Below are 14,693 nucleotides of genomic sequence, written 5' to 3'. Positions count from 1 at the left end.
AGACCCATGCTGTTACATGGTCTCTCTTTTTTATTGTTACATTTAATCCTTCAGAATTCTTCTCCTGCCGTCGACTTCAGGATGATGAACCAAGTACATTACACTAGTTTAATCAATGATGAAACCATAGCAGTCTGGAGACGAAAACTCTCAGAACACAACAATGCAAATACAATCAAGTATGTGGTTGCATGTTTTCATGTTGTTTCAGAGTGTGTTGGAACTTCCTAGCTTGGTGATTTTTTTCCCTACTTCCGGCTTGAGGTTGTGAATATAAATGGAGTTTTACATTTCAGGGAATCAGTTTTTGGGCACATGTTTACTCAGGATTCGGTGCCCTTAGACCCGGATAACGTAATAGGTTGTTCCCCCGTTTTCTCACAGAACGTGTTCCTCAGCCTCCCTTGTTTGGATCTCAGTCCTGACCGATGAAGGCCTGAGCTGGCCTTTCTGCTAAGAAAGCTCAGTGTTATTGTTTAACTCCAAGACTTTCTTCATATGCATATTCCAAAGCGCATCCCAAATCGAAGACAGCTTATTTTACCTAATCTGAGTCATTTCGCATTTTCACATTCAGAATGATCAGTTGAGATAGTAATTCGGTGTCCGGTAGAGAAAAAAGTACAGTTAAAGGACTGAGGCCTTTCAGCAAGTTTATTTCATTCTTAAAAGAGAATTTATTTATTTATTTATTTTACATTTTTACACATTTTATTGGCTTTCCTCAGCACTTCCATTTTTCTGCAGAGTCTAATTCTTGGGAATGAATGAATCAGGCTGAATATTAGGTGGTGACGGTTCCCAGAAATGTGTATAAAGCATCTTGCTTTATGATAGAGATCGTAGTGGAGCAAATGCCCAGGGCCCTAAAGTTTGGGCACACTAGGTGGCAGCTTTTTTTTTTTTGCGGTACGCGGGCCTCTCACTGCCGTGGCCCCTCCCGTTGTGGAGTACAGGCTCCGGATGCGCAGGCTCAGCGGCCGTGGCTCACGGGCCCAGCCGCTCCGCGGCATGTGGGATCCTCCTGGACCGGGGCACGAACCCGTGTCCCCTGCATCATCAGGCGGATTCTCAACCACTGCGCCACCTGGGAAGCCCCAGGTGGCAGCTTTTTGAGTGGAGGATCATTGGGAATGCCCTAGAGCACCTCTATGGCAGTCCTCCTAATCCCTCTAACTTTGGGCAGTTCTGCTGGGACGCTCAGGCTGGAAGGTGGCAGGGAAGGGGCTGGGGGCCTAGACTCACCATGGGAGGGGTGGGGGGACTGAGACCTCCTTGGCTGGGACCTTGACACTTCACTAATGCTTAGTTTTCTTTTTTTTTTTTTTTTTTTAAGATGTTGGGGGTAGGAGTTTTTATTAATTAATTTATTTTTGCTGTGTTGGGTCTTCGTTTCTGTGAGAGGGCTTTCTCTAGTTGAGGCGAGTGGGGGCCACTCTTCATCACGGTGTGCGGGCCTCTCACTATCGCGGCCTCTCTTGTCGCGGAGCACAGGCTCCGGACGCGCAAGCTCAGTAGCTGTGGCTCACTGGCCCAGTTGCTCCGCGGCATGTGGGATCCTCCCAGACCAGGGCTCGAACCCGTGTCCCCTGCACTGGCAGGCAGATTCTCAACCGCTGTGCCACCAGGGAAGCCCTAATTCTTAGTTTTCTTATTTACAGAAGGACAGGATGCAAGAAATGGTCTCTAAAGATCTTTCCTGACCCGGATTCTCTGATTAATAGAAGTTGCTGTCATCCCCTCCTCAACCGTATATTTGTTTTATTCCTTCCCTTTTCCTTATATAAATAAGAGGGTCCGGGGTTCCTGACTGCAGTTTCACCCTGGGTCCTCAGAAACTAGCGGTTTCCTCAGACACTATGTAATCTAGGTAATAGGAATAAACACTTATTTCACTTATTTTTAGTTTCTTTCTCAGATGGGTAACAAAGTAGAAGGAAGTACTTGTTTGGTTATTAGTTCGCAAAGATACTGTCTGTGTTTGGTAAATAACAGCTCAGTTTCTCTTTTTTTGGTTATATTTTGTGTTCACTTTTGGAGGTGAGGTGGGGAGTGTCTTAGATGATTGGTGGGAAAAGAACGTTCAATGTCATTATTATTAGGCCCAAGAGTTTTCTTTTGGTAGCTTTGATACTGTCTCTTTATTTTCTTTTAACATGACTTAAGGAAAACTTAAGCTCTCGTCCATTTTGAGACATGACACAATGTTTCTAAGCAATGTACATTTTCCAAGGCTTCACCTGGGTAAGAAAAAGCGGCTGTTAATGAAACCCTGGAAAAGAGGACTAACCCTGGAATAGAGGACTAAGCCTGTTGTTTAATGCTTAAACAGCCATTTATTTGTAATTATTAAAGGCTTCCCTCCCTTTTTCTTCCTGAGCAGCGGCGTCATTCAGATATTATCTTCGGCAGCCTGTTGGAATGGAAGTTTTCTTGAGAAAAAGTAAGTGATTTATTAGTCTTTAAAAAAGAACCCAAAAAAACACATGTGATGCAAATACTTACTCAGCAAAGGCCGTGAAAGACTTCTGTTCTCTTTGATGGTGGTTGACCTTAATTCAGTGGATAAGCCAATGATTTGCACAGAAATTGGAACGCCCAATGATGATGAGTGAGAGGACCTCAGGAAGAGCTATGCTGATTCATGCCTGGTTGGCAGAGAAGCAGGTTACCAAAGAGAGACACGGCATCTCAGAAAGGGTTGGTGTAGTCAAAAGTAAGATTTTTCAGGGTAGTCCAAAATGTTAGTCGTATTTATTCTTAAATTCTTAATTCTTTAATCTCTTTGCGGCTTCCCTGGTGGCGCAGTGGTTGAGAGTCCGCCTGCCGATGCAGGGGACACGGGTTCGTGACCCGGTCCGGGAAGATCCCACATGCCGCGGAGTGGCTGGGCCTGTGAGCCATGGCCGCTGAGCCTGCGCGTCCGGAGCCTGTGCTCCGCAACGGGAGAGGCCACAGCAGTGAGAGGCCCGCGTACTGCAAAAAAAAAAAAAAAAATCTCCTTGGTTTCTTTGGTTTGCTTTCCCATAGTTTTTTCTTTTCTCAGAAGGAGTGAATTTAGGGAAAAAGTTCCAAAGATGCTTCAGGGACTCCTTGGGCTCAGGGCCAGCCCAGCCCACCAGGAAATTACATTTGGCCTGAACTCCCAGGTTGTAAATAATGTTTCTTTGCTAGGCCTTATCCCTTCTGCAAATATCCCCCTCAGGAACTTGCTGCAGCAGGAGGGTCTTGTCATAGGTTTTGATCGTTGGTGATCCCAAGTCCTGACCATCTTTCTATCCTTTTCCTGCCAGTGACAGTGCTAATGAAATCCCACGAAGACTTAGACTTCAATTCTGTGTGAGTCTCATCTCCCACTCCATCCCTGCCCCAAATTCTGTCCCTAACTGGGTTGCAAGATATTGCTTCAGAAACTGTTCAGTTACAGTTAAAGATTGCAAGTCATTTACTTGTATCATTAGGGCAACTGAAATGAGCTCATCCAGTTCATTTCAGAGTCAATACTTAGGCTTTTCCTCCAGGGAAAAATATTCTGTATTGTGCTCATGTTGGTCTTTTAGAATAGTGGTTCTCAACCAGGCTGATTTGCTTCCCAGGGGACATTCAGCAATCTCTACTGACATTTTTTGGTTGTTACAGTGGTGGAGAATATACTACTGGCATCTAGTGGGCAAAGGCCAGAGATGCTGCCAAGCATCTCACAATTCCACCCACCCAGAAAAGAATTATCCGACCCCAAAAATCAATAGTCCCAAGGTTGAGAAAACTTATTCTAGAGGTACAGCTTTTATGAAAGTTGGGAATGGCTCTTGGCTGGATTTCTTAGGCTATCCATCCTTAGTATCATGGGTTCTGTAGATTTGTGGGTAAAACCTTTATTTTTTTATTTTGTATTTGTTTATTATTATTATTATTTTTTTGCAGTACGCGGGCCTCTCACTGTTGTGGCCTCTCCCGTTGCGGAGCACAGGCTCCGGGCGCGCAGGCTCAGCGGCCATGGCTCACGGGCCCAGGCGCTCCGCGGCATGTGGGATCTTCCCGGACCGGGGCACGAACCCGTGTCCCCTGCATCGGCAGGCAGACTCTCAACCACTGCGCCACCAGGGAAACCCATAAACCTTTTTTTTTTAAATGGACTTCAGTGCTATTTCTGGAGTTCTCCTCCTGCTTTATGTAAACTACATCATAGTAAACCAGTGAAAATGAAGATCCAGTTTAACAAAGCATAAATACATGTAGATAAAATATTTTGTTTTTTCTTAACGGCATAGCAGAAGGTACTTCTAAGCATATGGAAGGTTACATATGGGACATTGGAATTAATTTCTGTGTTTTGGGCAAATTTATTTTTAGAACGGCAGTAACAAAAGATCCAACAAACAAAGCCTAAGTAGCTCTTCTTGTTTGACCACTTAGGTTCCAATACATATAATTATGTTTTTTTTTCAAATGTTAGAAACTCGACTTATTTTTTATAGATTAAAACAATGATGTCAGATGGTATTAAAACTATCTGAATGTGTCTGTTAAGCATAAACAGAAGGCTGTTTTGCAAATAGTTCTTTTGTCGTTAGCAGACGTGGTATGTTCAAGAGTGGGAATTTAAAAGAGACATTCTCCAAATCTCTAAAAAACTAAGACTTTATTTAAGGTTAGAAAAATGATTAGTTGCTAGGAAGTTAAAAACAGTAGCAGTGAAATTAGTCCTTGAGTAAATGTAATCGTACCCCTTGTGTTAACTGAGCGAGGCATTAACTTTGCATTTATTGTAGATCTGATTTTTTAAAAAATACTTGCTTTAAACTTGGCATTTGTTGAGTGGGCCAGTTTGCACAAGGGATGTTTTTTGCACCTAGGCATAGCATCTATGTCTAGTTCAATGTACCACAATGACAGAAAGAGTCAAAAATACAAAAGTAAATCAGGAAAAGAACACTGTGCATATAAATTTCAAGACAGCCTCAAATTGAAATGATGATCCTTGTACTTTGACTTGAAGGAAAAAAGACTTGAAAAAAATTTTTTTTAATTAATTTATTTTTGTCTGCGTTGGGTCTTCGTTGCTGCACGTGGGCTTTATCTAATTGTGGAGAGCGGGGGCTACTCCTCACTGTGGTGCACGGGCTTCTCACTGCAGTGGCTTCTCTTGTTGCGGAGCACGGGCTCTAGGTGCACAGGCTTCAGTAGTTGTGGCTCACGGGCTCAGTAGTTGTGGCTCACGGGCTTTAGAGCGCAGGCTCAGTAGTTGTGGCGCATGGGCTTAGTTGCTCCGCGGCATGTGGGATCCTCCTGGACCAGGGCTCGAACCTGTGTCCCCTGCCTTGGCAGGTGGATTCTTAACCACTGCGCCACCAGGGAAGCCCAAGACTTGAAAATTTTAAGACCATCTTGAAAAAAGGGATTCTAGAGAGATGTATGCTGTCAGGTTTCCCCAAAGTTAATGTTTTTGTGCATCTGTTCTGCCAGGTCAAATTTAAATCTGATCATCTGATCAGTATGTAGAGTACGTATTTTCTTGACAGCTTTGTAATTCCTACCTATCAGAGTTTTTGTTTCGTTTTTCTTTTATTACATATTTTTTTAAAATTAATTTTTATTGGAGTATAGTTGCTCTACGGTGTTGTGGTAGTTTCTACTGTACAGGAAGATGAATCAGCTTTACATAAACATATATCCCCTCTTTTTTGGATTTCCTTCCCGTTTAGGTCACCACAGTGCATTAAGTAGAGTTCCCTGTGCTATACATATTTTTTGTTTTTGTTTGTTTAGAATTGATGAGCATTTTAAAACAAGTCCCAAAATCCCTGGGATTGACCTGAACTCAACTAGAGTGTTATTTGAGAAGTTAATGAGCTCTCAGCACTCCATGATTCTAGAACAGGTATGGTTTTTTACTTTTACAGAGTGTGTGCTTAAAAATGCATTTTTGCGTTGAAGTAAGTTGACTTTCAAAAGAAAAAGAAAAAGTAGGATGAAAAGGCAGAAGTCTTGTATAAATCATAACTCTGTAAAATATTCACTTTGGGAATTTGACCTGCCTTTATCTTTCTAAGGAAATCCTCCCCCAGAGTGTAAGGTCTGCATGGGCACAGATCTTTGGCTTTTCTTTTCACTGATGTATCCTGAGTGCCCAGACAAGTGCCTGGCTCATAGAGGGTCTTGAGTACATACCGAATGAACGAGAGTTGAGAGACTCAAATAGTTTATGAATTTAGAGATCAGGTAACTAGATCTCAGGTGTGTTTGAATTTCTCAATACTCTTTTCTCTCATGCAGATCTTAAATAGCTTTGAAAGTTGCCTGATTCCTCAGTTGTCAAGTTCACCACCAGATGTTGAAGCAATGAGAATCTACTTAATACTACCAGAGTTTCCCCTGCTCCAGGATTCTAAGTATTACATAACGTTGACTATTCCCCTGGCTATGGCCATTCTGCGGCTGGATACAAACCCCAGCAAAGTCTTAGGTGATTTGCTACACTGAATACCAGAGGTTTTGTGCTTTTTATTTTATTCGTGTGACCATTGGCTCCTGGTGGATTGACATTGAAGAATCTATTTGTTGCCATTTAATATCCTTAACACTTAAAACTTTTCTTTCTTTTCTGTTAATTTCTAATTTGCAGTTTGAACAAATTGAACCATTATTTAGGTTATTTGAAATGATTTACACCAAACTAATCTTGATTTTTACATATTCACAAAGTTAGATTATTAGACTTTATTTTTTTCTCCTCCTACACTTGCTAGTGGTTAATAGTGCCTCAGAATTAGTGTCCATCTGTTGATTTTTCTCTTATACCTAATTTAGGGGGTGGGAGTGAAATGAACAGTTGTGGTGTGATACACAGGTCTCCAGAAAAGGAGAGGAAGAAAATGACCCCGTGGAGACTTACCAAAGGTTTGTTTTGTTTTTCTTTTTTAGGACAGTTGAGTCCACACTGATTTTTGCAGGCTACGGACACTTTGCTGAGATAAGAACCTTCCGTTCCTCAGTGAATTGGAGAGTGTCTCTCATGGGAGTAGAGCCTGAGATGTTTTTATTAATCAAATGCAGAACGTCTGGCACCTGGCTTTTTCCTTTTATTTTATATTTTCCTGGTACCTTTTTTTAAGGTATATGCACTGCAACTCAGTAACTTCTGAGTTCCATATGGAGGAGGATGTTACTCGAGTGTGGTCTCCGCATGAGCAAAGAGACCTGTGTGGCTCAGGATGGAATACTGGCTTTTCCATATTGCTTCCGCCTTTTGTAGAAGGTGGGACCATTCTACAGATAATCATGAAAGCACCAGTAAGATGTTAGTCCTTAATTTTTTTTAAGCTCAAAAGCCCTTTGGGGCATATTGTCTCAGGTGTTCTGATAGACTGTGAGGTAGAGATAGCAATCTTTGAAGGAATATTACCTGACTTTTAAAAGTTTGGGGTTTTTTTTTTTTTTTACAGGACTTAGGTGGTGGCTGAGAAGAGGGCTAAAAGGACGAGGATATGTGAATGCTCCTGCCCGAATTGTGTGCCTGAGCATCTTGTCCACATGTGCCCTTGGAGCTGACCTTTTAGATTAGCATTCCGGATGAATCCTTGAGGAAAAAAATCAAATAAAGCTTTATAACAAAGCTCCAGGATTCTCGTACAGCTGCCACTTTCTCCAGAAGTGCTTTAATGGATTCTTTTTAAAGTTAGTTTTGGGAAACTGTATTTTCGACTAATGCTTATCTTCTAGCTGGAGCAGTTTTTAGCCAGCAGGCAGAAGACATCAGTACTTGATGAAGATCACATGTTGAAATATGTCTTTCCTTTCTTTCTAAAGATAACTGGTGGTCTCAGGTATGCCCGAAATATTTCACGAAGCTGGTAAACCTCTATAAAGGTGCAGTCGTTTATCTACTGAGAGGAAGAAAGACATTCTTAATTCCTGTACTGTTTAACAATTATATTACAGCAGCGCTCAAGCTCTTGGAGAAGTTATACAAGGTGAGCATAGAGAAGAACCAGAGGGGAGAGGGATGCAGAGATAGTAGGATCAGATGATCTACCGAGATGTTCTATGGGAAGCCGTTTACCAGTCGCCTGGGTCTTAGTTGCCCTTGTTCTGTTCTTCATCAGGTAAATCTCAAAGTGAAGCATGTGGAATATGATACATTTTATATTCCTGAGGTTTCCAGTCTTGTGGACATTCAGGAAGACTACCTCATGTGGTTCTTACATCAAGCAGGCATGGTAAGAATTCATGTAAAGCATATCTCAAAGCTTTCGTCTTTCCTCAGAGCACACGTAAGGGCAAGAAAAGCACATCTGAACTCTAAAATTTGTCCTGGACTTGGATGTTAGTGCTATACCTGTGTTTGATCAGCTGGCTTTTGCATTCTTGAAACACTGAAGTGCTTTGAGTAATCATAAGCAGAGACAAATGGGTAGTCGCCCAGAACGGTATAAATTTTAATTAGTTGCCAACATTAAAAAAAATCAAGGTGTCTAAAGCAGTCAAACTCATAGAAAGTAGAATGGTGGTTGCCAGGGTCTGGGGAAGGAGAAAATGGAGAGTTGTTGTTTAATGGGTATCGACTTTGTTTTACTTATTTATTTTTTAATTGAAGTATAGTTGATTTACGATACTGTGTTAGCTCCAGGTGTACAGCGCAGTGATTCATATATCTATCTATATCTATATATGTTCCTTTTCAGATTGTTTTCCCTTATAGGGTATGACAGAATATTGAGTAGAGTTCCCTGTGCTCTACAGTAGGTCCTTGTTGTTTATCTGTTTTGTATATAGTGGTGTGTATATGTTAATCCCCAACTCCTAACTTATCCCTCCCCCCACCTTTTCCCCTTTGGTAACCATGAGTTTGTTTTCTATGTCTGTGAGTCTATTTCTGTTTTATAAATAAGTTCATTTGTATCATTGTTTTAGATTCCACGTATAAGTGATATCGTATGATGTTTGTCTTTCTCTGTCTGGCTTACTTCACTTAGTATGAGAATCTCTAGGACTTTGTTTTGCATGATGAAAAAGTTCTGGAGGTTGATTGCACAATTATGCGAATGTAGTTAACACTAATGAACTATACACTTGAAGATGTTAAAGATGGTAAACTTTATATGTCTTTTACCACAATTTTAAAGAGTCAAGGCACATAAAATGTATTTCTGGCTTTTCTTGAAAGTCGGAAGATCTGGCAACATGACCTGTCTTTCCAGATGGTGCCAGTTGGCTGGAGTTCAGTGGGGGCTCTTTGGATGAGGCTGAGACGTGCCAGAGTCCCCACTGCAGCTTGACTTTGACACTGAGAAAAGGATCATTTACTAATTGTCTTCATCTAACAGCTAGCCTACTTTAGTCATCGTATGTCAGCTGCCTGAACCCTACAGGCTACCTCTGACTTGGGATTACGTGTGTGAAAATGTCACGTATCCCTGACCTGGTTCTCACTATACGTTAGAACTGCGGGTTCCTGCCTGCCACCCTTGGCTTGGCTTCTCAGTTTGATTGTAGACTGGCTTGGGATATATGCAAGGCTTTTTAGGATCCCCCATCTGTGGATTATGTATAAGTTTGAGTGATGTCAGAAGGCAGAGTGATTATTTGGTTATTATATTTAGTGAAGCCATGCATAGCAGACACATTTGAGGTGAGTCCTTGCCAATTTAGCAGATTCATCACTGACATTTAGGCAGTATTTCCCTGTACGCTGTAGGGCTTTTGGAGGTCAGTAGCGGTTTCCAAAAGCAAGGCATTTAAATTGGTTTATTTAACTAAGGAAGAGTTTTTTCTTTGTTAAATAACAGTTGATCAATGCCAGACACAATATTGTGTTTTTAGTAAGACTTCTGATTACTTTAAGAAACCCAAATCCTTTTCAAAAAAGTGGATGAGTCTTCAAAACGGGGTTTACATGGAAATTTAACGCGGAGGCTAGCAGTGAACTGTGTTTTCACCTGCTGATTTAGAAATTGTAAGAAGATAAACCTCTCTGTTTTATCAGTTTGTGAATACTCTTTGAATCATAAAATGTTAAGAGCTGAAGTAAGCCTTATGAATTATTTAGCCAACTGCTTTGTTTCTAGGTGAGAAATTGGAGGCCCAGAGAAGCTAAACAATTTTTCCCCCAATTCAGTTAGCTTAAAAGCCAGTTTTCCTGACTTCTAATCTACCCTTTCTTGCTGCTGAGTAAATAATCCTAATGAGCCCTAATTCTTTTTGACCCTGAAAAAGAAGTTGCTGGTGTTAAAATATAGGTTACCATGACTGTGGTCTCTGAATGGAGATACTTAAGTGAGCAACTTTTATAGTTCCTTTCTCTTAACATTTGATAAGCAAATATAAGTCTTAAATACCAGCTGCTCATCTCCTCTTCAAAAATTAGTTATTATAGAAAGATAGAAAATTAGGTGAAATTACTGTGTGACCTTTTGTGATTTCCGTGGCATTTTTTTCTGTTATACAATGCTATTAGAAATTAAAGTTTATATTTCTTCATATCTTGGATTTTAACGTAAAATGCTAAAGCTATTTCATATATTGATTCACGTTTTTTTGACTACTTTTTTTTCGAGGTATAATTGACATGTAACATTATATTAGTTTCAGGTGTATAGCATAATGACTCGATACTTACATACACTGTGAAATGATCATCACAGTAAGTCTAGTCACTGTCGCCACACAGTTAACAAATTTTGTTTTGCTTGTGATGAGAACTTTTAAGATTTACTGTCTTAGCAGCTTTAGCAACTAAAATATGCAACGCAGTTTTACTGTCTGTAGTCACGATGCTGTGCGTTATGTCACTGTGACGTATTTATTTTACAAATGGAAGTTTGTACCTTTGACCCTCCTCACGCATTTTACTCACCCGCTCTCCCCTCTCCCCTCTGGCAGCCACTACACTGTCTCTTTATCTATGAGCTTGTTGTTGTTTTGCTTTGCTTTGCTTTGTTTGTTTAGATTCCAAGTATAAGTGAAATAATACAGCATTTGTCTTTCTTTGTCTGACTTATTTCACTTAGCATAGTGCCTTCAAGGTCCATCCAGGTTGTTGAAAATGGCAAGATTCCAGTTTTTTTTTGATGTCTGAGTGTTACCGAACCAAACTTGGGTCCTTTTGCTTGCACTCAGTAAAGCCAATTTCTGACACCAGGTTGTGGGAAGGAAAGTGCAGCATTCACTGCAGGGTACCAAGCAAGGAGTCTGGGGAAGCTAGTGTTCAAAACACCCGAACTCCCCGGTGGGTTTCAGGAAAGCGTTTTTAAAGGCCAGGTGAGGGAGGGGAGTCGCGGAATATGTAATCTGCCTGTGCACAAGTCTCTGGTTGGTTGATGGTGAGGTAACAGGGCAGTGTCACATTATCAATCTTCAGGCTCCAGTAGGTCTGGCGGCTGTGCGCTCCTGGTCATCAGGTAGGTAGTTTCTTCCATTTGGTTGTGGTTTTAGTATCTGCAGGACAACTCAGGAAATGCGCATCAGGTATTGTTATCTAGGTCCTTCAGAGAGGAGCTACAGGCAGAGGGTATGGGGGAGGGGTCCGTCCTGGGAAGGCCCCATAGGGTCCTGCTCGGTTACAGGAGTACTATTCCACTGTGTGTGTATATACCCCATCTTCTTTATCCCTTCACCCATCTGTGGACGCTTCAGTTGTTTCCATATCTTGGCTAATGTAAATAAGGCTGCTATGGATATGGGGGTACATAAATCTTTTCGAATTAGTGTTTTTGTATTCCTTGGATAAATACCCAGAAGTGGAACTGCTGGATCATATGGTAGTTCTATTATCAATTTTTTGAGGAACCTCCATACAGTTTTCCATACTGGCTGCACCAGTTTAAATTCCCACCAACAGTGCACAAGGGTTCCCGTTTCTCCACATCCTTGCCCACCCTTGTTATTTTTTGTCTTTTTGACAATAGACATCCTGACAGGTGTGAGGTGAAACCTCACTGTGGTTTTGACTTGCATTTCCCTCATTAGTGATGTTGAGCGTCTTTTCATGTGCCTGTTGGCCATCTGTATGTCCTCTTTGGAAAAATGTCTATTGAAGTCCTCTGCCCATTTTTTAATTGGGTTGGTGTTTTTTTTTGTTTTTGTTCTTGTTTTGATATTGAGTTGTATGAGTTCTTTGTATGTTTTGGACATTAACCCCTTATCTGAGATATTGTTTGCAACTATCTCTCCCATTCTGTAGGCTGCCTTTTCATTTTGTTGATGGTTTCCTTTGCTCTGCAGAAGCTTTTTAGTTTGATGTAGTTCCATTTGTTTATTTTTGCTTTTGTTGCCTTTGATTTTGAAGTTGGATCCAAAAAATCATTGCCAAGACTGATGTCAAGTTGCTTACTACCTACGTTTTCTTCTATGAGTTTTATGGTTTTAGGTCTTCCATTCAGGTCTTTAATCCATTTTGAGTTAATTTCCAGTTTTATCCTTTTGTATGTGCCCGTCCAGTTTTCTCAACACCATTTATTGAAGAGACTGTCCTTTTCCCATTGTGTGATGTTGCCTCCTTTACATAAATTAATTGGCCATATATGCATGGGTTTATTTCTGAGCTTAACCACTTTTAAATCATAGTAATGAACAATGAGTGCATTTTCCCCCAGCTTTACTGAGGGATAATCGACATTGTTGTATATATTTAAAGTGTACAATATGATGATTTGATATACAGTGTGAAATGATTACAAAGATCAAGTTAATTAACACATCCATTACCTCACATAGTTAACTTCTTTTTTGGGTGCTTTCAGATGCTTAAGATGTGCTCTCATCAAGTTCCCAGTATTTAATACTGTGTTATTAACTATAGTCACCATGCTGTGCTTTAGCTCCTTAGAGCTTACTTATAACTGAAAAGATTGTACCCTTTGAGCTATATCTCCCCATCTCCTCCCCTGTTCCCACCCTAGCCCCTGGAAACCATTATTCTGTTTCTGTGAGATTGGCTTTCTTGTTTTTTTTTAGTTTCCACATATAAATGATACCATACAGTGTTTGTCTCTCTCTGTCTGGCTTATTTCACTTAGTGTAAAATGCCCTTTAGTTTCACCCATGTTGTTGCAAATGGCAGGATTGCCTTCTTTTTTATGGATGAATAATGTTCCTGTGTGTCTGTCTGTGTGTCTGTCTGTCTCACACTATGAGTTTTTATGTGTTAAATTTTTTGCCTGGGCAGTAGCCGAGGCAGTATAGCATACAGTTCCGTGCACGTGCTTTAGTCAAAAAGAACTGGGTTCAAGTCTCAACTCTGGCCTACTACCTACGTGACCTTAGGCAAATTACTTAATTTCTATAAGCCTAGCATCCTCATTTATAAATGTGAATTATAACAGTACTGTGAGAAGTAAATGGGAGAAACCATGGAAAGGCCTTACTTGTCAGAGTACCTAGTACCTGGCATATCATAAGCCCTAATAACTGTTTTTCAGTAAGCAGTCTTGGGCACCTAATGTATGTCATGTGCCGGCTACCACTGGGGATGCGGACACGTACAGGACATGGTGGCTGCCTCTGTGGGGTGTTCAGTGTAGTGCAAAAGGAATTACAAAGGGACATAATATGTATGGGCAAAGGGCTATGGTGTATAAAAGCAACATTCTAAAGTGGCTGCTTTTTGCTTATTTTATTATTATTTTTTAACATCTCTACTGGAGTATAATTGCTTTACAATGGCGTGTTAGTTTCTGCTGTTTAACAAAGTGAATCAGCTGTACATATACATATATCCCCATATCTCCTCCCTCTTCCATCTCCCTCCCACCCTCCCTATCCCACCCCTCTAGGTGGTCACAAAGCACCGAGCTGATCTCCCTGTGCTATGCGGCTGCTTCCCACTAGCTATCTGTTTTACGTTTGGTAGTGTATATATGTCCATGCCACTCTCTCACTCCGTCCCAGCTTACCCTTCCCTCTCCCCATATCCTCAAGTCCATTCTCTATGTCTGACTCTTTAGTCCTGTCCTGCCACTAGGTTCTTCAGAACCATTTTATTTTAGATTCCATATATATGTGTTAGCATGTGGTATTTGTTTTTCCCTTTATGACTTACTTCACTCTGTATGACAGACTCTAGGTCCATTCACCTCACTACAAATAACTCAGTTTTGTTTCTTTTTATGGCTGAGTAATATTCCATTGTATATATGTGCCACTTCTTTATCCATTCATCCATCGATGGACACTTAGGTTGCTTCCATGCCCTGGCTATTGTAAATAGAGCTGCATTGAACATTGTGGTACATGACTCTTTTTGAATTATGGTTCACTCAGGGTATATGCCCAGTAGTGGGATTCCTGGGTCCTATGGTAGTTCTAGTTTTAGTTTTTTAAGGAACCTCCAAACTGTTCTCCATAGTGGCTGTATCAATTTATGTTCCCACCAACAGTGAAAGAGAGTTCCCTTTTCTCCACACCCTCTCCAGCATTTATTGTTTGTAGATTTTTTGATGATGGCCATTCTGACCGGTATGAGGTGATACCTCATTGTAGTTTTGAATTGCATTTCTCTAATGATTAGTGATGTTGAGCATCCTTTCATGTGTTTGTTGGCAATCTGTATATCTTCTTTGGAGAAATGTCTATTTAGGTCTTCTGCCCATTTTTGGATTGGGTTGTTTGTTTTTTTGTTATTGAGCTGCATGAGCTGCTTGTAAATTTTGGAGGTTAATCCTTTGTCAGTTGCTTCATTTGCAAATATTTTCTCC

General features: G+C 40.8%; 1 protein-coding gene across 6 annotated transcripts in view; it reads left to right on the top strand.

Moving 5' to 3' along the window:
- LOC111179053 (putative E3 ubiquitin-protein ligase HERC3) overlaps positions 1–14,693 on the top strand; it is a 137,286-nt gene that overhangs the window by 57,521 nt on the left and 65,072 nt on the right. For 5 of the 6 annotated variants that reach the window (XM_089912476.1, XM_022582305.3, XM_022582299.3 and 2 more), the window contains 6 exons: positions 55–179; positions 2,384–2,443; positions 5,770–5,881; positions 6,277–6,466; positions 7,810–7,973; positions 8,106–8,219. In XM_089912476.1, coding sequence (XP_089768602.1) covers positions 55–179; positions 2,384–2,443; positions 5,770–5,881; positions 6,277–6,466; positions 7,810–7,973; positions 8,106–8,219 — 765 coding nt within the window. Of the gene's footprint in view, positions 1–54; positions 180–2,383; positions 2,444–5,769; positions 5,882–6,276; positions 6,467–6,810; positions 6,901–7,809; positions 7,974–8,105; positions 8,220–14,693 lie in introns of all 6 variants that reach the window. The other variant, XM_089912473.1, reaches the window with a different exon arrangement.

Source organism: Delphinapterus leucas, chromosome 5 (assembly GCF_059928025.1).
Source record: "Delphinapterus leucas isolate spDelLeu-1000000601 "Yukka" chromosome 5, BTC_Dleu_Yukka2, whole genome shotgun sequence".
Lineage (NCBI taxonomy): Eukaryota > Metazoa > Chordata > Mammalia > Artiodactyla > Monodontidae > Delphinapterus > Delphinapterus leucas.
The sequence above is the reverse complement of the archived record's forward strand: the minus strand, read 5'-3'. Positions and strand labels throughout refer to the sequence as shown.